This window comes from Ascaphus truei, chromosome 2, assembly GCF_040206685.1.
Source record: "Ascaphus truei isolate aAscTru1 chromosome 2, aAscTru1.hap1, whole genome shotgun sequence".
Classification (NCBI taxonomy): domain Eukaryota; kingdom Metazoa; phylum Chordata; class Amphibia; order Anura; family Ascaphidae; genus Ascaphus; species Ascaphus truei.
The window spans coordinates 123828568-123854763 of NC_134484.1; the positions used below are offsets into that span (position 1 = coordinate 123828568).

Below are 26196 nucleotides of genomic sequence, written 5' to 3' on the forward strand. Positions count from 1 at the left end.
GAACATTTCTTCCAGACACAAGCTGGTGCTCTTCATGTTTTCATGGTATCAATTGCATGTTGAGTAACTTTGTTGAGTAACCAGGTTTTCAGTTCTAGTTATTTCAGTAAACAGGATCACAGCTCCACACAACATGTTTAGTACACTGTACAAAGAGAAATTGCTCAGAGATCTCTCTCTAAACATGGGAGATATCAATTAATTAGATCAATTAGTCACAGGAGTGGGAGGTGTAATTCAGTTTGTTATTGATACCATTTTATTATGAGGGGGGTCAAAAACAAGAGAATTTGAGAAGCAACATTTTGGATCACTAAATTTATGCTCAATTAAGGGACACGGTGGTTGGTTTATTGTTTCATTTGTGCCACTTGTTTTGAGAGTGTCCTTTGTTAAGAAGTTGCTCTTGGGCTAATAAGTGGAATATTGTACCTATTTTTTTTACTTTTGATAGAAATGTGTTTCAGATGACTTTAGTGGATGAGGTCCTCCAGAAGCTGCACTGCAGTATTTTAGCTCTCGGGATCCTCTGGTTCCCGAGATATTTGCTGTTTTCGGTGTCCGTGAGCTTCCCTGTTTTTAAAGATAGTATCTGTAGTCATTGAATAGGAAACCGCAGTGTGATCCATTGCTGCTTCCTATTGGCCATTTTGTTTCCCCAGGAAGGGGAGGAAACCGACACCGAAAATTGTAAGTATCTACATATTCTGGGGTTGCCCAAAGCTGAAAATAATGCTGTTCAAATCCTGTACAACATTAAAAAAAGAAAACGAGCAGCTAGGGGTTTAAATTTTTTTTTTGTTTTTTTTATAAACAGTTTTTTTTTTGTTTTTTTAACAGTTTTAGTGCAAACTAGTAATGGAATTAAATGATACATGAAGGTGTTGGATGAGGTCCCCCAAACACCAGTTATTACACATGCACCTACACATGCTGTGATAGATGCAGTCTCTGACGCAGCTTAATGTACCTATTAAACCAACCAGATGATTGCTAGCGTGGAACCCACCTGCTAGATCTAAATATTGTGTGGTCTACTCATTGTGTGGTCTATTAGATCTAGCAGGTGGGTTCCACGCTAGCAATCATCTGGTTAGTTTAATAGGTATGCTGTGTCAGAGACTGCATCTATCACAGCATCAACAGGCTGTATTTAAGCCATATTTTCACCTAGGTAAATATTTGGAACAGTTACACTATCATTAGATAGGTACCTTTAGGTGGTTATATTGCTTATTTGCTCAATATATTATGTGGTAAATATCTTCATTGGCATAACACCTTATGGTCCACTTTACCACTCCTGTCTCTCTCCCTCCCTATTTTTATTATACTACACACACGTTCATCTTTATTATACATTCACTCGGATGTGTAGACCTATTTTAGTATATCAAATGTTATGTTTTAATAGTCCCGGAGTGCATCTACCAATGAGCTTGTAGCTAGAGAGAGGGTGACAATACACCCTTCTCTCTAATTTTTGATAATACTTCATTTAGCTCATCTGATACACCCAATGCCAACCTAGGCATTTGCGGGCGCAACTCAAAATTACATACTTATCAATCCACTACTAGTGAGCAGTATATTCTTTCAGTGTTTTAACATTCACATAGCATAATATTGTTTACTATGGTAAAACAGATATAGACAAGAGGGAAATCAATCACACTCGCACTTTTCCTTGTTTTGCTGCAAATGTTTTGGCACACTTTCACCCTCTTGGACACTTTCGGTCATGTCCCAGCTCCAGCCTGCACAGACACTGCCCTATCATCCACTAATACTTCTACGTTGTGATCATGGAGATGTGCAAAACACATGGAGGCTGCTGATTTGTCAGGATACTCTGCTGGAAACACTGTTCCTAGAAAGGTGTCCTCTTGGGGACAAAACCCCCAAAAAACGTTTTGACAGACTGCTTCTCATTTTAGAGCAGTGTGCAAGCGGATTATTAGGGGTCAGATACACAAAGCTCTAATAAATAACATTAGGTTACCTACTATAGTAATGGACATTATTCTTTCTGAGTTTAACGCATATCCAGAAAGCCAATTATATGCAAAAATAATGTCCGTCGCTTAACTTGATAGAGAGCACTGGAAACTGGACACTGGCACACGAACACTGGAAAATAAGTTAATGCTAATGTATGTCATAAATATATTTTGCGTATCTGAATTGGCATATTACCCAGGTATTTCATGTATGTTCCTTTTCGTGCACAGGTATCTTCACTTATTGTGTAAGGTGGTGGGTCTGGGAAGGTATATGTCACTTGGGGCTTTAAAAACCTAGGTCTAACTCTCCTCTCCTCCTCCCCTGCTGCCCTAATTCCCCCTCTCCATACAGTATTTCAGGGTCTGGATGGAGTAACACCTCCTTTAGTTATGACCTATATAACCAGACGTCAATTCCCTAAGTTCCCCTGAACAACCTTTTGTATATCATTAGCACTAATGGCCTGAAAAATGTAACCATATGTTATTTCAATGTGCACAGTGATGACAGACCTGTCACTCAAGTGCAACCAGCTATAGCGCTCCCCAGCGACATCAAAGCTGGATATAGCCCTCTGGGACCAGCACCGGTGGTGATTGACAGTTCGTCACCACCATGCAGTTAGTGAGGAGAGCAAAGGGGCTGGAATGGAATCAGAAAGCTGTAGTCGGAGCTAATTGGAAGGCTTGGGCTGAGTTAGTCAGAGCCCTCCCGTACTCACAATGCACAATGTCTGTGTTTGTGTGAGCGCAAGTGTGTCTGTGTCATAGACGCACACTGACAAAGTGAACCGGGGTGGGGTGCCGTGTGAGGAGGGGTTAACCGGAACACCCACCCTACCTTCCCCTCCATCCCGGCACCTAACAAAACGCTGACTCCTAAGTATTTTAGATTGTTGTCCACCACTGGGACTCTTATAAGTAGTAGAGAGCAGTAATAGTAGTAGAAGACTTTGGGAGTTTAAGGTGGGTTTTTTTTTGTTTTTTTTACATTTACAATCCACATTGAAGAGGCCCTGAAAAAGTTAAAATCAAAATGTTTACAAATTCACAATTTTACAATATTGTTTAAAAACAGTCACATCTTTAAAACCGATATTACAATGAAATAACTTCGTTTTTGTGACTTGTGTTGTGTAAGAAAATGTATCCTTAACCTTTTTTTGTTTTGTCACTTTTATATTGCTTCTTTTTCTGTTTGCAATTATAACACGATTGTGCAATAGACTGCTACATTGTCACACTGTGTGGAAGATGGCACACTGTATCTTCCACAGCTGGGTATAATGTTTGTATATTTTTATTTATATAGTGCCAACAATGTATGTAGCGCTTTGCAAACGAGACAACACGGAATTATAATGCAATAGGTGCAAATAACATAAAATCAGATAATATATCTCTCTTTACATTTTATTCAGTGCCAATGTTTGGAAGAACTTGTTTTCTGTGTTGGCCCTTAAGGCAAGGGAGAGGTGAATCTTCCCCACCTTTATGTAACCTGTGACACAGTAAAACCACAGAAGAACACTTTTAATGCCTTTTCCCATCTTGCGCACACACTAATATTAATATGTTTATGTGCACTGAGCTAATGATTTTTCTTTTTTTCTTTATGCTCTAGAAATTGATTTGTATAGCAGAGTGCCTTAGACCAGCGGTGCGCAAAGTGGGGGGCGCGACCCCCAGGGGGGGCGGGAGATTGTGCTGGGGGGGCGCGGGCAGTTGCAGAGGCCCCGCGCTCTTCCCCCAGGCATTTAAATTAAATGCCGGGGGATCGCGTGAGGCCCCTGCAACTGTTTACTTACCGGGATTCAGCCGTCTGTGTTGTGTCGCCATGGCAACGCGGCGTCAATAGACGCCGCGGCACCATGTGACTTGACGCTGCGTGGGCGTGTGACGTCATCTGACGCGAATGAAGGTAGGCAGGGGGGCGCGAGAGCCGGGGGCAGAGTGACAGGGGGGCGCAGCACAAAAAGTTTGCGCTCCCCTGCCTTAGACTAACCTTATGATGTGATTTTAAGTGTTATTGCTATACGATCTTGTCTTACATTTTAATTACTAGACAGATTTTAAACAAATCAAAACTCTCATTTTGAATGTAATAAGTAATAGTACGAATTAAGTCATTGTAAATGCAAAATTGTGTAGTAAATAAAGCAACAATACTACTTTCCAATTTATTTTATAAATGATTTGTATATGGCATGTGACAATGGCTAATAATACATTCTTACTTAAACTGCCAATTGTTTGGTGCTCCTGTAATAAATCTGTAAAAATCCTGATTGTGTGCCTAACATAATGGCTGCTTCAGACAGTCTAAGGCTGCGTCCAGGGTCGGCGCTTATGCGTTGACCTGTGTTGAGGCGCGCTCACGCTCGGCACTGAGCCCCTGCAGCCGCAATGAGAGCGGCTTTAGCAGGGGCTCGCGTAAGTCTAAAGCTGCGTCCAGGGTGCCTTCTCACGCGCGGAGGCTCTGGCTTTGGTCCGGGGGCGTGTCGGGGGGCGGGCCAGTGATGTCACGGAGCTGGTTCGCACTCATTGGGCGAACCGCTCACGTGACGGGCCCTGCGCTCCAGCGAGCGCCAAATCTAAAATTTGTATAAGACCTACACTTCCGCACGCTTGCGGAAGCGTAGGCGAGCCCCTACTAAAGCCGCTCTCATTGCGGCTGTAGGGGCTCACTGGTAAGCACCAGAGCGCCTCAGCACGGGTCAGCGCCTAAGCGCTGACCATGCTCAAGGCCTTACCAAAATTTAAAAATAAAGCGCTCAAGGGAGCGCAGGGCCGGTCACGTGAGCGGTTTGCCCAATGAGGGTGAACCAGCTCCGTGTCGTCACTGGCCCGCCCCCCGACACGGCGCGCGGACCAAGGCCAGAGAAAGCACCCGCTTTCCCTCAGCCTCCGTGCGCCTCAGCACGGCTGCAGTCCTATGGACGCAGCCTTACTCAGCAACTACAATGTATCCTGATATTATTAAAGGGAGAGTGTTAAAAAGATTGGAGGAGATTTTAAACTATGATGGAGGGTGGGAGGGGGGAGGGGGGGACAAGAAACATAACAAACTAAATAAAATAGATGGGGATGAGGAAATAGAATAGAGGTAGAATTGGGGCAAGCAGGGAGACACCCATATTAAATACAGATAATACTAGAATCTTCTAAAGACTAACCCCAATTGGTGTAGAAAGGCAGGAGCAGATAAGATAATAGTACAGACTGAAAAAAACTTAAATGCTTGCTTGCTAAGGCCAGGCCCACACTGCAGCCTGCGGCGCGCGCCTCTCACCAGCCCCCTACCTCCTCCCTAACAGGCCCCGGTGACTCCTTGCTTCCTGGCCCTCTTTGTGCTGTGACGCGTCAGCCAGCAGGGGCTACAACAAGATTGTGTTCCGGTGTGGCGTCGCGTCACATGGTGCACCAGGGAGCCAATGAGGAGGGGAGATCGCCGGCACCCTGGCATAAACAGGGGAGGGGGTGGATACACACACACAAAAACTCAAGATTTAAAGGCGCTGCTAAGGAGCCACACAATACACTGCTGATCTCTATTTGATTAGGAGTTAATAATAATTAGGAGTTTAACTGTTTTTTGTTGTTGGAGACGAGCAGCATTTCTGCATATTATGCAAAAGTCCATGGCCATGCCCCCATCATGGCCACACCCTGTCATGGCCACGCCCACCAGGCCCATTTTTGCCACACACCCGCGCCGAAATACGGAACCTGCAGATTGTGGTGTACGCGACGCAAGGCGTGTGGGCAAGCACATGCAGTGGGGCCTTAGGGTAATGCAAGAAGCCTGACCGATAAAATGGGTGAGCTTGAATTATTAACTACAAGGGAGCAGTATAGTATCATAGGCATTACTGAAATATGGTGGGATGAAATTTGACTGGGCAGTTAATTTAGAAGTGTATACCCTTTTTTGGACGGATCGAGAAAATATATGTTATACCGGATCTAAAACCTATTATAAGGGAAGATGTTTACGAAGGGAAATATGAAAATGTAGAGACCTTGTGGATAGAAATTGGCAGTGGATGTAAAAATACAGTAGGGCCCTGATTTACAGCGCTCCATTTTACAGCGTTCCGCTCATACAGCGTTTCCCAATGTATACTCATATTCATTAGGTTCGGCGTTGTTCCGTTTTTCCGGCGATTTTTGTCATGACGTGCTCAGCAGCTGAGTATCCGGCTGTCACTAAGCAACAGTTTTAGCGCGTGCGCAACACCTTGTCAGATGCCATTGGTCAGCGACACAGTCAGTTTACAGCTCTGCACCTCATTTTTCAAAGTTACAATACAGTAGGGCACCGCTTTATGGCGATTTCCACTTTACAGCGTCGGCCTGGAAGGGAACCCGCCATATGAGCGGGGCCCTACTGTACAAAGAAAATGTTTGTAGGGATATGCTATAAACCACCAAATATCGGTGAGATTGAGGAAGCTAAAATACTTTTGCAAATGGAGAAGGCATCAAAACTGGGTCATGTTTGCATAATGGGTGATTTGAATTATCCAGACATAGACTGGGGCTATGAGATTAGCATTACAACAAAAGGAAACAGGTTTTTGGGGGTGCTTAAAGACCATTATATGACCCAAATTATTGAGGAACAAACCAGGAGAGGGGGAATTCTGGATTTGGTAATATCAAACAATGTAACAGTAATAACACACATTCAAGTCTGGGAACATTTGGGTAACAGTGATCATAACATGGTCCCATTTGAAATAAATGACCAAAAAACAGATTTGTGGGGTTCAACAGACTTTTTAATAAACTTTAGAAAGGCAGATTTGAATAAACTGAGGACTAATCAACAAGGAATACATTGGGATGATAAATGTAAATGTATGCATTTGGGGAGCAAGAATAAACAGGCGACTTACAAATGAAATGGGGAAAAATTAGGAGAATCCTTGATGGAGAAGGATTTAGGAGTGCTTGTAGACAACAGACTTAGCAATAGTGCCCAAAGTCATGCTGTAGCTGCAAAGGCAAAGATCTCTTGCATTAAACGGGCAATGGATGGAAGGGAACTAAACATAATTATGCCCCTTTATAAAGCCACCTTGTAAGACCACACCTTGAATTTGGAGCACAATTTTGGGCACCACTCCTCAGAAAATACGTTTATGGTGCTAGAGAGCGTGCAGAGAAGAGCCACCAAATTAATAAAGGGGATGGACAATCTAATTTATGAGGAGAGGCTAGCTAAATTAGATTTTTTTACATTTGAAAAGAGGCATCTAAGAGGGGATATTATAACTATATACAAATATATTCGGGGAGAGTACAAGGAGCTTTCAAAAAAACAATTCATCCCACGGGCAGTACAAAGGACTCTGGGCCATCCCTTAAGGTTGGAGGAAAGGAGATTTCACCAGCAACAAAGGAAAGGGTTCTTTACAGTAACGGCAATTAAAATGTGGAATCATTACCCATGGAGACTGTGATGACAGATACAATAGATTTATTCAAAAAAAGGTTGGACATCTTTTTAGAAAGGAAAGCTATACAGGGATATACCAAATAAGTAAACGGAAGGATGTTAATCCAGGGAGTAATCTGATTGCCAATATTTGGAGTCAGGAAGGAATTTATTTTTCCCTTTATGCGATATCATTGGATGATATTTCAATGGGATTTGTTGTTTGCCTTCCTCTGGATCAATATACTGCAAGAACGGATATAGGATAAAGTATCCATCTAAATTTTGCATATGTTGAACTTGATGGATGTATGTCTTTTTTCAACCTCATCCACTATGTAACTATGTAGTTATGTACAAAGGTAACGTTATCTATTGTTACAGATTACAGCTTAAACTACTCCGAAATTTAGCAGCATAATATCACAAACCGGAAAGTGTTCCAAAGATCTTGCACTGCTTGGGAAGTCAAAGGATGCTTTAAAACCAGTGCTCCTGTGCACGCGCGATTAGAGCCTTGCCGTTTGCTCCTGTGTACATGTGATCGGCACCTTGCCGGTTGCTCCTGCGCGTGCCGATCGCACATACGCAGTCGGCGACAAAGAGCGTGGGACCCCAGGGTTGCCCGGGCTATAGCTACGCCACTGTTTAAAACTGATTAAAAATGGCATTAGGAGTGGAATAAAAACAAAACAATCTAAGGCCTCGGCCATGCTCCCTGATGGCGCGCTGAGGCGCAGGGAAAGCGGGTGCTTTCTCTGGCCTTGCGGTTGCTTACCTCACGCGTTGTCAGCGGGCCGTCGGTGGGCCGGGGGCAGGCGTGTCACTTGCCGGGGACGGGCCAGTTTCGTCACGGAGCTGGTTCGCCCTCATTGGGCGAACCGCTCATGTGACCGGCCTGTCGCGCCGGCAAGCGGGGGAATTTTAAATTCCCCTAAAACCTGCGCTTCCGCAAGCGTGCGGAAGCGCAGGTGAGCCCCTACTAAAGCCGCTCTAATTGCGGCTGTAGGGGCTCAGTGCTGAGCGGGAGCGCGCCTCAGCACGCTTCCGCCAGCAAGCGGTAAACATGGCCGAGGCCTAATACTTTACCGATTAAAAAAAACAACCAAAACATACCATTTCACATGTATTTCTGTACAGTTTCTGACTAGTTTTATATGATGCTTAGTGAGCTTTACAGCTAAATCTAATTTGGGTGGACAAAGTGATTGATATAAGAAGATGTAAAGAGAAGATTTTTTTTTTTTTGCTTCCATAATGCAACGACATTCTCTGGAAAAACGCCTGTATTTTTATATTATGTTGTCATTTTAATTCAATGGTTTTACAGCCTGTATGTGCTGTTAGTATTTGGGAATGTGTACACTGCGCCTTCACAAAATGCATTTTAAATTAAAGCAGCAATCGTTTTTTATTAATATTTCTTTAATTTCTGTGGCGCCAACAACACATCAGCGGAGGACAATAACATTGTGTTAGAAGAGTACATGTAAGTGAGGTTAAACTGAGACGATAGGAGGAGGAGGTGCCTTCCCCAAGGAGCTTATAACCTTAACTGCACTTGAGTGGGCCCCATGTGCTGTTCTGGGGTCTATCCAGTTCCTGAGATATTTATATTTATTTTGTGCTGGTTTTGACACAAAAACACGATCTTGGCTACGGGGTCACCAGTAGAAAGCTGCGACATCTCCCCAATGACATTGCAGCCTTTCTTTTGCCCGCATTAGTGATCCCTGACCCCCAGTCTGGCCATTTGACCCCAGGCACGTGGTCCCTTGATGTCTAAGGACCACTAATTGGCTAACATGGGACTACAACTCGGTTAATGTAAGATTTAAAAAAACATGAAAGGTATTTTGTAAGAAAAGGAATTGTTTTACGTGAAGGTAGTCTCCTAAAGTGCAAATATTTTAAAGGTAGTTTGACTTGAAGGGTTAATTAACAAGTTTTAATGTGTTCAGAGTGGATGCCGTGCCCCGGAGTCATCAAAATGCACTCCTCTATATCTTGCCAGAATCGGCACTATCACCCGTTTACTTTACTAGCAGAGATCGCCAATTCGGGCGCAACACCGTGGAACACGCTTTCATAATTCCGGGGCAGTGAGGTTAAACTACTTAATAGTTATCACTACAATTTATCAATTGAAAACATTAATGCTGGTTTGCATCTACTGAAAACGCACGCCATTATTTTAACATTCATGTTAGTGATGTACCGGGTACCGGCTGGTACCTGGTGTTACCCGGCGGCTTTTCAGCTACCCATAAATTACCCGGACCCGGCAGCTGGAAAGGGGACTTGGCACCGGGTATCCGGGTAATGTCAGGGTAGTTGAAAAGTATCTCTTACTTACCTGCTGGAAGCCCGCGGCGACATCTGAACAGGGAAGCAGAGGTGCAGGGGCGGTGGGGCAGCATCACAGTCATGTGGGGCCCACGTGGGAGCTGCAGGACTCCATACTGCACTCTGAGCTGGGACCATGTGACCGGAGCAGGAGGAGAAGCTTTCCTATTGGACAGCCGGCTGAAGTAGCGTTGTGGTGATGTCGCTGCCTGGTAATGGGGTTGAATGGGAGTGTCCGCTCCTGGTGACCTTGAGCAAGTCACTATCTTCCCTTGCCTCGGGCGCCAAAATTCTAAACTCAGTCAGCACTATATGAAAAACACATTATTATATATAGCAGGACTCCTTTGTTAATCTTTCTTCTACATATAGCTTTTTCAGAAAGAATTAGGTCAAAAGAAAATAATCATATGGGGGAGAGGCTTTCGTTTACGAATTAGCAAATGTCAGGTAGTGGGCACTATCTTACATGTTATGAACAACGTGTATCATTTCTTTCTTTTTAGTTCATATGCGAGATCCCAACAACCAGCTTCATGTGGTAAAAAACGTGAAGATCGCTGTCAACAACATTGTTACTCAAACACCTCAGCAAGGTGCAATTCGGAAACTTCTGAATGACGTTGTCTTATCCAGCCAGCCTGCAGAGGGTTTAGCACCGAACGTGATCACTGCTGGAGATTATGACCTTAATATCAGTGGTATGTAACTACAATTATAACACAGTCTTTGAATAACAAAGAGTGGCTCTGTTCTCGGATCCTTAAATGAGGCCAATTTGAATTGCATGTCTGTCTCGGGCTCCTACCCCAGATAGGCTTCAAGCAGTTTGTTTAAATGAATTAGCAGGGATTCATTGTTATTCATAATGTTGTCATGATGCTGTAAGATCTATTAACTGAATAACATTACGTCCCTTAGAATATCTGTCCCTGTGCAGCAGTGTACTTCACTTGTATTACAACTGATAAAAACGTAGGTGTAAATACAGCAGTACAAGCTGTGTATTTTGTTATATTTTTGTTTTTTACGAACACTATCCTATTTTAGGATTTCATGGCTTATAGAGTAATATTTCTGCTCAATTATAGATATTTAATATCATGTTCACGCTTGTATCTGAGAGTATTATTTAACTACCCACAATAGTACTGTAGGTATTTAAAATCATACAAGTTTCCTCTTTTTTTTTTTTTTTTTTTAAATCCATTTTCATCTCAAGGAGGTGGCAGTTCTTAATCTTACAATATTATAGTGCTTATTGTCTAATTTTATTGAGCATGGGTTGTTGATACACTTTTTCCCTCAGATCACAACGGCGTTTAGGTGCTGGCTTTGCAGTATTTGTTTAACCGCTTCTCCAATATAGGCGCATACGTTGCATGTGACGTTCTTTCTCCAACACAGGATGCCCAGAGTGATATGTATTAAAACGCAGTGCATATCTTGTTTACCTGATAATTACAGTTCGGTTTGCTTCAGAAGGTTTACTGTTTCTGTTAAATAACTAAAGTATACAACACGTTTAATTAACTCTTGTGTACTTCTTTGGCAAACATTTGATGATGGTAAATTTAAGGTCAAGAAATATATATTGTGTATTGTAGTCAAGACAAAGAACAGGATCCACACGTTTGTTACCTGCATGTAATGTATAAACACGTAAAGCCAGGTTTTAAACTTTTCAGTTTATTTCTAATGTTTTAGGATTTGTGTTTTGACGGAGTGCTTTCAAATGTTGCATTTCTAGTTAATGTTTTCAAGGGAAAAGCTAACGATAGTATTTCTATGTACATGACTTATTGATTTTCCTTATAAATCTTTTAGGTCCCCATGTGGACATGATTAAAGGACTTAAAGCAGAATTCTGAAGTACAGATTTGGGGGGTAAAAGGACATCAAGAAAATCTTTCCTTTTACTTTCCTGTGTTGTGCAAAAAAAAAAAAGTTGTTTTTTGCCCTACATGCTTATCAAGCAAATATTAGAAGTACATATTTAGATTATCTTCACTATTTGTCTGCCTAAAAACCTGCAACACTCCAGAGCAGGGGTTAACTTTCACATTTATGGAAAGATGTTTTGTGTATTGTGTAGCATTTCTTTATTTCTGTTTAATTTTTAATTCAATAATGCCATGTTTTCTCTGTCAGATCGGTCTCTTAAAGCTAGTGTCCCTTGGTACAATAATTGGAAAGACACACTGACGGAGCTCAACAAGTCCAAGTTTTATTCAGGTATTATTGTAGCTTGGGCTGAAAATCTAAATTGCCCTCTACCTAATCCTTGTCCATGTACCCAGACCTCTCTTCCTCACAATTGTGCTAGGACTGTCTAGCCCCCTCCTAATCTAGCTGTGTATTGTCTTCATTTTTTGTCAACAGTTGCCAGATTCTGGTGGTGGTTATCTGTGATCTGACTCCATGTGAAAAATGATATGTTTACGCTCTGGTACAATCATGTTTACTATATTTTAAGTGTTTTTGTTGTGATTTGTTCTTCTGATTTCCATTGTAATTGCTTTGTAGGTAAAGCCAAAGAATAGTGGGCCGAGCAGGCAACCAGATAAACAGGACTAGCACAATTTCCCCTTACATTGCAGACATACATTAAACCTCTGTCATATCTGATAAAACCTGTTATCTCTGCATACGTTTTACTTTAGTTCAGCAATGGCGGTTTCAGCCTGCAATGTTCTGGTCTTCCGTAATCTCTTTTTTTTCTTACAGTAGGAACAACCTTTGTACAATGTGCATGAATCGATCAGTTGTAAAAAGTATCTATATTTATATGTGCATGTTAAAGTTCCTCTTCCAAAATGCTGTTTCACTTAGTGATATGTCACTTGGTTTTAAAATGTAAAACCTGTTTAGCGCAACAGTTTAAAAAAAAAAAAAAAAAAACGGGACCATTGGGGCCCCCAAACCTTATCCCTCGTCTCCCGACATCTTGGGAGCGACAGAACTTTTAATGCTGTAGTTTCCAGAAAATAAAATAGAAATAGAAGCCTGGCTGCCAGGGTCACCAACCAACACAAAGCTGCTATTGCCCACGGGAGCGAATCCCACAGGCATTTGTGCCATACATTGGGGGGGGGGGGTTTGGGGAAAGGGAGAGATGTGGGTGGGGGGCACTGATGTCAGAGGAGCATTAGGGAGCTTTAAAGGGATTCCTTGGTTTCTGTAAGGTTTAAAATAAAATAAAAGAAAGTAATGTATATATTGGGCAGCGTGGATTTCTGCTTTAGTAGGCTTGCAAATTTAAAGCAACATTACTTTAAAAATCTAATGTTATTTCATTTAAATAAATCGGTTGTGTAGTGCATTACAAAATACTCTTTTAAATTTAGTTTTCCCCACTCTTTATGCCTTCCTAATGAGTTTTAAAGGACTAAGCTTCCTTGGGTTGCTATTTAAACCATTTAGTAAGGCACAGAACTTCCTCTTTTGCAATAGACTGCCATACTGGGAGTCTGGGGAAGCAGGATCGTCTCTGCTCGATCCGCAGCTTAGATTATAACACTGCCTTAAAGAGGAAGTCCACGCGGAACTTGAAAATATATTTTTTGTTTTAATATATGCGGCCTTTGATTTAGCTTTATTGAAAAGGAATTACCTAAGCTGCCGATTAATTAGTTCTCCCGTGATTTGATCAGCAAAGATCCTATTTCCATGGTTCACTAAAGGCCGCCTTTCCGTTTCAATCAATTCTTCAGTCAGTGTAACTTACCAGCTAAAAGGTGTCTTTATATTGTAATATATATTGTTATAGTTTGCTACTCAAACAGCTGGGAATATTGTCAACAAAGTATCACAAACTGAAAATGATGCAAAGATCTTGCACAGCTGGGGAAGTGTGTTTAAAACCTGTTCTAGAAATCAAAGGATGGTCCTTATATGAAGACTGGCATTGAGTTGAATTGCATACTATAGAACTGAGTTATTAAAAAAACACAGCATATTACATGGATTGCTCCTTTAAAAGCAACTGCTGCATTTATTTTAGGGGGGTTTCTTTTGTAAATAATGGCAAGAGACCAAGCTACTTTAAGCTCAAAGCCTTACAGAAAGTAAAACAACAAATACATACTATAATAATGCTTTCATTACTTAAGAGTAAGTGTGTGAATTAGTTAAAAATGTGGCAGCCATCATAGATCTGGTTTGTTGACAGTGCTGGACAGTTTTGAGTTCCCTACACAATTTTCAATATGTCCCAGAAAAAAAATATGTGCGGTTTGTAGTATAGAAAAGAAATGGCACTTGGCAAATTTTCATAAAAATGTATCTGAGTGGAACTGCAAATAGGAGCGGAAGAACTTGGCCAGTTGTTGTTAAGCATGTTGAAATATCTCCTTACTCTGGTGTGATGCCTCTGCAGCATAATTGAACATGGTATATATCCACATCTAGTTTAGGTGTGACCCTGCTTCCCGAAAGATAGAGATGCAGGAGATGGACTATGAAGAGAAAGGCAGATGATTTGTTACTGAAATTTGGTATCTAATGATCTTTTCAAGTGCTTTTTCAAAAAAACCTCATTCATTGGACTATTTGATTTGAAATGTGTTTTATAAATGCTAATCGGCACATATTAATTGATTTAATTTACTAATCTATTTAAATTGGAATTTTACTACGTTTGTAAGGCACATTTAAATATTTTGTGTTTCTATTACGTTTGTTACAGCAACTACAGCATGGTTTGAGTCTTATCGAGAGAGCTTTTTTCAGTGCATGCCAGCGTCAGATCATGAATTCTTAAACCACTATTTGGCCTGTATCCTTTTCACTGTAATCTATTTTGCATTAGTTCTCTGCATACTTTAGAAGGAAGGTGTTTGTGTGTTTGTGTGTGTGTGTGTGTGTGTGTTGTGAATCCAATATTAGACCTGGAGGAAATGGAACGAACGCAATACTTGTTTTGTTTGGCAGTACACTATATTCCTCCTGTGTTAAAAATGTTACGTTTACATAGGTAATTGTATTTATACATGTCTTCCTTTGTTTCCAAATGTAAATAGTTAAAATATATGAATCCTGATAAATCTAATAAATAATAAAGCCCCAGTCTCTGGCAAGCTCTTCACTCAGCTCTGAAATAATTAAAGTTGTCTAACTGGAGTATGGTGACATCAGTCAAAAAAATAAAAAATGTATTTGGATGTTATGACCTGTATTTGGGAAGCTTTAAAATGGTTCAACATACAGTACTCTGCCACTTGGGAAGACTACAGTATGTATTAAACTACTGAAAAATGAGTGTTAATGTACTTTAATTTCTATTTATGTGTCTGCTTGTACAGTATGTGTGTCAAGGTTCTAGCCTTTGAGCAGATTTACTCCTACTCAGAGAATATCTTGTGCATAGAAAAAGGAACAATATTGGGCTAAGATGCAGTTCTTTATACATTTCGTTGTATTTGGGGGGTTTTCATCCGGATTTCCCTTTGTAACATATCAAAATCATTCACCAACACAAGCATAGCACAACAGGAGAAATAGCATTGTGTGTTGACAGTAGGGTGCGCATGTGGAAAATGCATTTGATAGTGTCCATTTGAAGGCTAAATACCGTTTTTCAAAACGTGTTGCATATACATGAAAGTGCCATAGAGGTGGAAGATCTGCATACTGCTTTGCTATAGGAGCATGCAGTGATTTATAAGTGACTTGTCCATCTTGGTACAAGTATTTGTGCATAAATATTCATTTACCATTGGTGAGCAGCCCAAGGTAATGTGTATTTATAGAAGCAGCCTTGTATCTTTTGAAGGGCTTATCTGCTGAAATTGTTAGATTTGATTGTATTACTTCCTACTGATGTCTTTTTGTATAACCAAAACAGCAAGTATTCAGTTTCATACTTTCATTTCCTTAACAAGTTTTATTCAGGTATGTTGGTAGTTTCTTCAAATGAACCTGAGCCTGTTGAACAGTTCCTTAAGTTGTCACAAGAGCAACATCGGATTCAGCACAGCAATGATTATTCCTATCCTAAATGGTTTATACCCAACACGCTTAAATATTACGTGCTGCTGCATGATGTCAGTGGAGGAGATGAGCAGAGGTGAGTAAGGAGCTCTGGCTGGCTATAATTATGGTCTGTTGTATACTGTTCAGATGTTGTTGTTTTTTAAGCAACATTATTCAAATAGAATTGGGTAAATTAAATCATGATGATTCTTATAGATTGTTTCAAATACTCAGATGAATATAGAAATAATCCCTAGAAATGCATAATTCAATAAGTGTATTAATTTTTAATTACCCATTATGAAACATACTGTACGGTTTACTATTGAATTTGGTACATTTAGCGCATGTGATTGGGATATACTGATTAAAGCATAAAAGGAAAGTGCTTGCCTCTTATTAATTATATAACGTTGGAAGTTATTTTTTTCTTGATTATAGAAGTACTGTACAGGCATACCCCGCATTAATGTACGCAATGGGGACCGGAGCATGTATGTAAAGTGAAAATGTACTTAAAGTGAAGCTCTACCTTTTCCCCACTTATTGATGCATGTGCTGTACTGCAATCGTCACATACGTGCATAACTGATGTAAATATTGTGTAACAGGCTCTATAGTCTCCCCGCTTGCGCACAGCTTCGGTACAGGTAGGGAGCCGGTATTGCTGTTCAGGACGTACTGACAGGCGCATGCCTGATAAAGGACCCCCAGGTCCGAAACGCGTAGGTGGTTCCTGTTTTTGTTCCCCAAGGGGGTTACCTGTCTTCCTGCATGCACGAATAAAGAATAGCAGTTTTATCCTACACCTGGCTCTCTGGCTGTGCGCCATTCCTCTTTTTCTATAGTCTCCCCGCTTGCGCACAGCTTCGGTACAGGTAGGGAGCCGGTATTGCTGTTCAGGACGTACTGACAGGCGCATGCGCGAGCTGCCGTTTGCCTATTGGGCGATATGTCCTTACTCGCGAGTGTACTTAAAGTGAGTGTCCTTAAAGCGGGGTATGCCTGTATAGATTTGTTTTATGTTGTGATACCTTTATAGGAACGAACAGCCCTCCATATACACTTTAAGAAAAACTGTGGTGTTTCCAAAGCTCTGTACATTATAATTTCTATGTTGGTCCTTTTAAAGGTATTGCAACACTAACAATCTTAACGTCACCAATATGTGTATTATAATTTGGAACTACTTGATAAGCTGTAGACATATGTTTATATATCCGAGTCAAAAGCAAGCAGAAAATGCTAGACAACCAGAATATTGATACATGCTGCTTGAAAACAGTATCTTGATTTCTAGGCCATTAAAAGTGGACTAAAGCATGTATTATACTAAGCGCTGGCGCACGACGTGTGTGCTTTTTGTACATATAGGCCAAATGATGCGCGTGGCTAGGAGGCGTGCCCATGACGACACAAGGGTAGGCCTCACTGTGATTGGCTCAGTGTCACGTGACACGGCAGCTGCTCGAAAATACAAAATACAAGCGTAGGAAGACAGGTATTTTTCAATGCCGCGCATAGGCGCTTAATATACATGCCTAAGGAACCTCTCTGGGAAGTGAATGTATAATTTAAAAAAAAAAAACATTCTAAACAAAAGGCCTCCTAAACATAACTCACTTGAAAACACTCAATAACTTTCTTACTTTCTTTTTAAAGAACAAACACACATGTCAGTGTAATGATGCACAAAGGTACCTCTACTATTTTATGTACAAACACACAGTACCTCAACTTATTTTTTTTTTACCCACTTACTCTTCCACTTTTTATTGAAAACATGTATGTGTTTTAGGAAACCTGTCCATTGCTGCTTTTGACGTACAGATATTGTATTAAAAGTAAAAAATAAATTGATAAACTGCAAATTAGTTGACAGCATATTAATAGTAATTACCGTGCAGTTTGTATTCCATCCATTAGTAGATCCTTTGTTTTAGAATAAAGATGGTTGCTTTTAACAATTACTGTTCATCTCCACTCAATGGAAAATATGCCCCAAATCCATGGCAAAGCCTAAACGGGCTGAGTTAGTAAATGTTAACGAACGCCGTTGATACATGACTTACATAAACTTTGAAGTCCTAGCAACTAGCCAACACACCATTCACTTAACCGTAAACAATGACTGACCACAGGTATTGGATGAATTGGTGACAAAGTTTATTAACAGCCAATTAGCACTGTCAATATTTCTAAAAACCCATCCAGATGCATCCTTTTTTTTCAGTTCATAATCCTTTATTCCTTCCTTAATTCTCTCCTTTCGATTTAAAAAAAAATTAAATTAACAAGTAGTAGAGCAGATCTCTCTCCCCCCCACCCCCCATACTGTATCTCATCCCCATAGGCTCCAATAACCTAGCAGACCAAACCCAAGATGCAACATTCTAACATAACTGCAGTTCTATACACTTGCCAATAATCTTAGCATCTGCATTTCAAACATCAAAAGCCAGTTTCTTGTCCCTCTGTCGTGCCCCTTCTCTGCCTTGTTTGTCTGAAGTACAAAGGTACAAACGGGTCTGATAAACGTCTATTAATCCTATGGCCTTGACCACAACAAGCTACAGGTATCATATTTATTGAGCAACACAAGCAGATTACTTTTGCTTCTACTTTATGCATACAGTAAGTATCAGTAGTGCAGCCCAAAATGCATGTTAATGTAGGGAATCTGACCAATAATCACTTATGTTTTGTAGTTGCCTTCATTCTTTAAACTGTTGCAAGGCAAAGTGTCAAGGTTGAATTACTTCAAACATTACTTTTTCCAGACATCAGGACACACAAAGCATCAGCACATTATAAATCATGTGCATTGTAAATATTTTACATGTAATTACAAACTACATTCAGAACAGATAAGTGTCACATACAGTATAGCACACCTGTGAGCCCATGACCTGCATGTGGGACAAGGGTTAATACGGAGCTATCTAGCTGACCCTTATTTCACCTTCTGCAAAGGTTCCTCAAATGAATAATATCTCCTGTAATCTGTTCCAGTAAGTATACCATCTGTCACGAACAGCACACTTGTGAACACAGGACTTGTATGCAACCAGGGTTAATATACACGGCTACTCTAGCCAACACATCGCACGCACAATCAGCACTTGCCGGCTACTCGTGCACATGTGCAGGTGCCAATCAGCATGCTCGATTTAGTGTTTACCGGTCGTTCATGAGCATGCACGATTGGAGCTTCCCTGCGAAACCTGGATATCTGGTCACCTCTGTTTATTAAAGAAGAACTATGCACTTCACACACACATCTGTTGGAGTACCGTGTTCGAAAATGCACTTTACTCTATACAAAGCGTGCAAACCGTTCATTCAGAGCCCAAAGCATCACTTATTAAAGTGTTGTTTTAATATATATAATAAAGTGCTTAGGTTACAGAAATTGATTATTACAAGAACATAGTTATAATAAACGCAGACCAGTTTCTTAAAAGGATAAAACATAAACAGAAATCCATAAACAATACGTTACCATATGCCAGAGGTCTTTCCCAGCGAGGTCACAGAAGTAAAGAGAATTCACGTGTTCTCATCCCAAAACACACCTCAGTCGAATTCTTATTTTCATATTACCTTGACGAGACTTGTATTATTTTTCCCATCCCCCCCAGTGAAACAATATAAGCCCATCCCTGTCGGAAATCGGCTCTGGCTGACAGTTTTATGACTTAAAAGAAAAACTTATTTCTTTGGATTTTAAAAGTCTTGATTTAATATGTAAAAGACCTTATCTTAATTTCTCTAATACTTAGACGTGAGTCATATCAATAGATTCAGGTGTTTGCTGAATGTAAGGCCAGGGCCCCGCTGGCCACTGCAGCGCCCGCTGCAGGGACAAGATCTGCCCCACGATGGGGCCGGGCCCGCTGCAAGGAAAATTGAGAGCAGGAGTTGCGATGGAGCGCTAGGCCACACCACCAGCGGTTCAGCCAATGAGGGCGAACCTGTCAAGCCCCCTGTCTTTCCCCCTGCAGTTCTCTGCAGGCCGGGGGACTCGGCTGCACGCGCCGCCTGCCTCGCAGGCGCGCAAGCAGCGGGGCCGCAGCCCAACAATATAAATTTTGACCTGTTTTCCCCTAAATTTGTGTTACAAACAGATATCTGTCTTTCCTTGAAAAAGTGCTACAGGGGGTGTGAAACGCGTGGGAGGAGCTAATTTTTGGGGGTTCATGTTTATTATCGTTTAATAAATTGATTTTACCTATTTTTTCTGGTGAGTTTCCCGGGTTTTTCCTCTGAGCGGCAGTACCTTGATCTACTCACCTTTTTCATCTGTCTCTTTCCACCTTCAAAACATCAAGCATGTGGCCTTATTGCATTCGTCTACTTGCAATGATTACAAATGTCTAAACGCTATTTTTCAGAATAGATGTCATTCCACGATATTTTCATTTTTAATAAAGCCCTTCAACTATGTGGTGACCTGTTTGTCACCTCTCTCTGTGATGCACAGGGGATATTTCAAGAGGTTTTTTTTGAGGCTGACGGCCCATGATCTGGCTATCGTCCACAACCTTCTAAACTATATATATTTAGCTTTTAGTGGGCCATCAGTGATAGCCCCCCAATTAAGCCCTCATTCTACTGTAGATCAGCACAGAAACAGAAAGGGTCTTGACCCGTCATAAAAATAATTATTGTATTTTTAACACTATTTCTTACCAACATTAACCCCTGAAGTACTAGATTGATTAAAATACTTAATATCCTCAGCCATTTTTATTACGATAAGCAGCTCTCTTTATATTACAATTTATCATCACTTTAACAAAATGTTAATGGAAGAGCTGAGAATCTGACCAAGTAGGAGGTTTGTTTCTCTTACAAGCACAATCAAAAACCCTGACTTTTAGCCATCACAGGTCATATGGACAGGTTGAGATGACCACATTTTGGTTCCATCTAAAATGAGTAGTGATGCATACAATTCAGTGGGATAAGCAATCTTTCAAAAAAAACAATCTTTTGCCAGCATTCAGTGTTTACTGAATGTTTTCCATTCACTAGCACAGTTATGGCAAAGCAAGGTTCTTCTGCAGGTATACATGTCATACCATTTACCTGATCTGTGATTTAACTTCCTTATGGTTTACAACATTATTTTGACAATATATTTCTTGTGTAACTTGTTCCCATCTTCATTATTGTTTTTTTAAAGGGCGGATTCAATTTATGAGGAAATGATTCAAAGATATGGAACTCAGGGCTGCTATCTACTCAAAATTAATTCTCGAACATCCAACAAAGAAGCAGATGAACAAATACCAGATCCCTGGAGTCAATATATCCAGAAAAATAGCATCCAGAATCAGGTATTTTGTGTAATATAGAATAGGTTTGTACCAAGGACATTACACTCAATTGGAACTATGTTAAACATGAACTCTTTAAACTAAAGACCTGAGACCTGCCCACACATCCTAACCACAGACGGGACACTTACTGTATACCACACACAAACACATCAGGAGTATAACATTCTGGAACATTTCATCTGCTTCATCTAATGTTGTATAATTGATCTCATGCACTAAATGCCTTTAAAGGGGGGAAAGGGGGGTTCTATATAGGTAAAATGAGGACAAAGAAAAACAATAAACATGCATCGCATCACCATTAAAAAAATATATATATATATATATACACACACACACACACGTTTGGGGGAACATACCTGTACCCCAATCATAATATCGACGACATGAATGTAACATCAAGGGAATTTCACAATACAGGAGTGTGAAAAATATAGGTATACATACAGTACTCATGCAAACTTTTGATGCATTAAATTTAGTACTCAATTGGGGGTAAATGATTCTTATGACATAAAAATATGTTATACCTTTTGTAATGTGGTATCCCAGTATAAAGACAACCTGCTTTCTTTATCTCATGAAGTTTAGTCCTTACACATTTACATTTCCTTTTTTGCATTGCTTGGTTACTATCGCTATATCGTATGCCAAATTGGCTGTACTTTATAGGAACAAATCCTCCCTAAGCCCGTTGGTCAGAAAGCGCATTGCACATCAGATGCTAATGCCAATTATACAACACCCCAAACTCACATTGGCAAACTAGACACCCTCAACAACTCAATATGCCGCTTAGTCCTACAATTTAAGTACAACACGCACCACTGCTAAATGCTCCAAGCACGAGATTGGCTATCCCTCGAGTCCAGACGTGAGGTACATTTTTCCTGTCTTGTCTTAAAATACTTTCTGAACAAGCTCCTCACCCCTACCACATACAGCACATATCACCTTAGATCTGGCTTTAAAAAAACTGTTCACGGTCCCTAGGTTCAACAAAGAATCCAGCCGCTGCTCCTTCTCTTACCGTTCACCATGTAACGGGAACAATCTACTCGATGCTCAAAGCCACCACCAGTCTAAATTCTTTCAAAACTAAAGCATCCTCATATTTTAATCTGGTCTGTAATTGTTACACCCATAATCATATCTCTTAACTGTCTATGAAATGTCTGTAAATTGATTGTATCACTTCTGTTCATTTAATGTAACCATGTAGTGCCATCATCACTCTGTGCCCAGGCCATACTTGAAAACGAGAGGTATCTCTCAATATATTATTTCCCGGTAAAACATGTTATAAAATATCCAGACTTACTTGTATGTAGTCTTTGTATAACTTTTGTATAATCTTTTGTATGAATCATTTTGTATAAATAATGTTTTTTTCAGATTTATTTCTAAAAAATCTGCTTAAAGATGTTACATTAGTAATACTCTTACACTAAGAGAGCATACACTTATTAACCACTAGTGTGATATTACAGCTCAACCCTGTTATAACGCGATCTGTTACAACGCAAATCTGCTTCTAAAGCGATGCAAGCGTGGCTCCCAATTTTTGTATGTATGGATACTTTCCAATATTGTAAAATGCATACAATTGTACATTATTTCTAACGTGATCCGCTTATATCGCGATGTGATGACGAGCGGGGTCATGTGACGCCATGTCACATGACCTGCATTGGCATTTGACGATAGCAACGCGTGTGACGTCACGCCACATGACCCGCGGCGTCATTTGCCATGGAGACGCTTCCAGGCGCATGCTGAAGCAAGGTAAGTTTAGGTCCCAGAGGCCTCACGTGATCCCTCGGCATTTCATTTTAATGCCTTGAGGTAGAGCGCGGGGCCTCTGCAACTGCCCGCGCTCCCCACTTTGTGCACTCCTGCTGTAGACTATGTAATTTGATTCTATAACAACTTCAAAATATGAATATTTGTTTTCACTTCCTGTACTTGGAGCACCAGTATCCACTTAGATGGTTTAAAACCCTTATTTAAGAAATGCAATTTACTTTTGTTATACCTTGTAATCGCATACTTTCCTGGCAATTTTCCCATGGTCTTTTATTTCAGCAAAACATTAATGGAAAATTAAAAAAAATTTGGAAACTTTTTTTTATGCCTAACTTAGCCCCAAATTGAATTAACTGCATCTTGCATAACTGATTTGAGCAGTATACCCTAACTAGTTGTAATTAAAGCAACATGGTTTTACAACACTTGGTTTCTGTCAATGAGAACACTGAAGTAGAAAATATGCTTACAGTCCACTTATTATTCTTATCACCATAGGATTCTTATGAAGATGGTTCGTATACAGTGGTATCAAATAAGAACTCGGACCATGTCATCTCTCTGGATGGATTGGAGCACTCGGTTAAAGGTTGTAATATTTAATCTTTTTACAAATGAACATGATGAATTTGCTGTTTATTACGCTTGACCTTTTAAAGAAGCAATCCAAGCCTTTGAATGTAACATTTTAGGATTGAAGCAGGGGGTCTCCGGAGCTGAACCTTGTTACTTTCAACTCCGTGGACCCCCTGCTTCCCGAACATACTTCTCAAAATTAGGTGCAGGTAACAGCAGGACAATACGAAGCCATGACTGCATCGGTGCGGTTTCCTATTGGCCCATGTGACACAGGAGCTTTAAACTTTAAAGCCCCGCTTGCTCAGCCGGAGCGGCTACCATCATCTACTTTGGAGATGAGTATCTCTGGAGCTGAAATTAATGGGGTTCAGCTCTGGCGATCCCCTGCTTCAACCCTATATAAAAACATTGCTTGCCGTCTTTGATTGCTTCTTTATGTAGCTGCATCAGTCAAATGTATCTGTTGTGTCTGAATTTTGGGACCTATTCAGTTTAAACTGCCTACACCTACTGACCAATAAGCATGTTCCAACGTGCACCTATTAGTAAAGCTACTTCAGTTTCCTAAATGGTTTTTAAATCAAGAAAAGTTTTGCTCCTGTTAAAAATTAGGGTTAATGTAAAACAAATGTTTGCAAGTTGTAATATTTGTGCAGAGTGAGGTCTTTGAATGATCATGTTTAATGCATAAAACATCCTAAATCAGGAAGGACACTTTGCAATAAAATCATTTTCTGCCATTCCTAGCAATGTAAATATTGGCATTCTGTACACCCTTGCTTGATGTGCGATTTATAGTTGTGCGTTACTGCCCTTGATGGCTTCAATAATGAGGTGGTTTCAAGCTAGTTTTCAATCTGAATTTTCCCAAAACAACTGGCCCATGGTCTTTACTTGTAAAACAAACGCCTCGCTTGCAAATGTAGGCTATGCTTATAGTGACGGCAATGCAACGGTGACGCCAGGCTGCGGTCGCTGGAAAAATCAAATTGAGATGACTTCCAGCGATCGCGACCAAGCCGTCGCATCGCGCTTACTATAAGCGCACGTGACGGCGACAATGCATTTGTTTTGCCGTGAAGTTGCGTCGCCGGCACTATAAGCACAGCCTAAGTTTTCAACAAGTGCTTCAGCACCAGAAACCCTATAATTCAGATTCTTCTTTTTCTTAGGTTACGCGTTTCTTCTAATCAATAGAAAAAGCCTACTAATTATTCCAACCAATTGTTTATCTATTTAAGCCTTCTGTTGCCTAACATCGAAAACGATCCTCATTTTGAAACCTATTACGCTATGGTCTGATCAAATCATCAACATGCTATTTTTCACTTTAAAGTTTTAAATAGAAGTCTCAGAATATTAATAAACAGTAATATTACATGTTAAAATGATTGAAATATCCTTATTTGTTTTTCACCGGAATCATGACCTTGTTTGTTATTACCAATAACGGGAATCCCCCCGCACTCCTCCCCCTTTACTATTTTCAGGTAAAATCGTATTCAAATATTTTTCTTTAGGAACCACATATTAAAAATAACAGAAGTGATCAACATCTGTTTGATCCATTTTACTGGTTGAGTTAAAGAAGTCTGAAACAGAATGGATGCGGGTTACAAAGCCCTGAAATATTTTGTGAAATAGCAAAATAATTGTCCCTCCTTACATTTTGTTGACTGCTTTTTGACACACCAATATTACTATTGTGTGTGTGAAAGAATCAAGAGACAACAAGAATATGCTACATTTCCATACTTTATTCCCGCTCTATCAAGAAATAAGTAATACGCTGTATTAATAGATGAACTCCATTCTATATTCCTGAAAACAATAGGGATAGTGCTATTCTCTGTTTAGATTTTCTTTTTAGAATTGTCTATTTCTAGAATTATGTTAATTGACAAGTCAGACAAGTAATGTCATATATTCAGCTGAGAGAAATGTAACAGTAAATCCCATACTATTGTATTACATTTGTTCTGTGTTTCAGAATAAGTATAATCCTTTTGTAAAATATGAATTATTTTATTTTTCTCAGCAGAGGCTTTAACAAATAACTTTAAAGCACACCCTCTTCAGCTTGACCCGCTGGGTGACTCCAGTACTAGTTTTGATGGTCTTGATAATGGTAAACCTCCGAGTTCCATCATAGAGCTGAAGAAGTCTGCTGCTGGTACCCCTCATGGCACTTGTTTGACTCTTACTGACCATGATCGTATTAGGCAGTTCATACAGGAGTTCATATTCCGAGGGCTCTTACCACATGTGGAGAGGACAATCCGACAACTGAATGATCAGGTAACTGTGATGCTGCTGCCTTTCTGCCTTTTATTGTCTCTCTCTCGCTCTTGTTAATGTCTCCCACTTATTCTGTCACAATATGCTGTTATGGATTTCTGGATGTCTGCCTTCAGTCTCTTTTTTGTAGCGTGGGACACGATTGACATGTTGGTAATGCTAATGGTGTTAATTAATTTTCTGCTAGACTTTGTCAAGTGCTAGACGTTCTTTGTTTGGACATAGAGCCAACATTTATATATATATAGCTAGCGCTATACTTTCATCTCTGATAGCTGCAGCCCCAAAAGCAGTTTATATGGGAGTTGCAATAGTTTTGTATACCATTTTGACAATTCTGGCATACCGTTGCAATTTTCGGCCCATATACAGACGAGCCAACGAGTATTCTAAAACTTGCCTT

General features: G+C 40.3%; 1 protein-coding gene across 4 annotated transcripts in view; it reads left to right on the forward strand.

The window, feature by feature from the left end:
- The window catches only part of TRAPPC8 (trafficking protein particle complex subunit 8), a 91075-nt gene that overhangs the window by 8393 nt on the left and 56486 nt on the right, over positions 1 to 26196 (forward strand). The window contains exons 2-8 of one of the 4 annotated variants that reach the window (XM_075584725.1): positions 10299 to 10493; positions 11944 to 12027; positions 14480 to 14569; positions 15685 to 15859; positions 20954 to 21107; positions 23415 to 23505; positions 25534 to 25793. In XM_075584725.1, coding sequence (XP_075440840.1) covers positions 10299 to 10493; positions 11944 to 12027; positions 14480 to 14569; positions 15685 to 15859; positions 20954 to 21107; positions 23415 to 23505; positions 25534 to 25793 — 1049 coding nt within the window. The remainder of the gene's footprint in view (positions 1 to 10298; positions 10494 to 11943; positions 12028 to 14479; positions 14570 to 15684; positions 15860 to 20953; positions 21108 to 23414; positions 23506 to 25533; positions 25794 to 26196) is intronic. The other 3 variants (XM_075584731.1, XM_075584734.1, XM_075584740.1) reach the window with 3 other exon arrangements.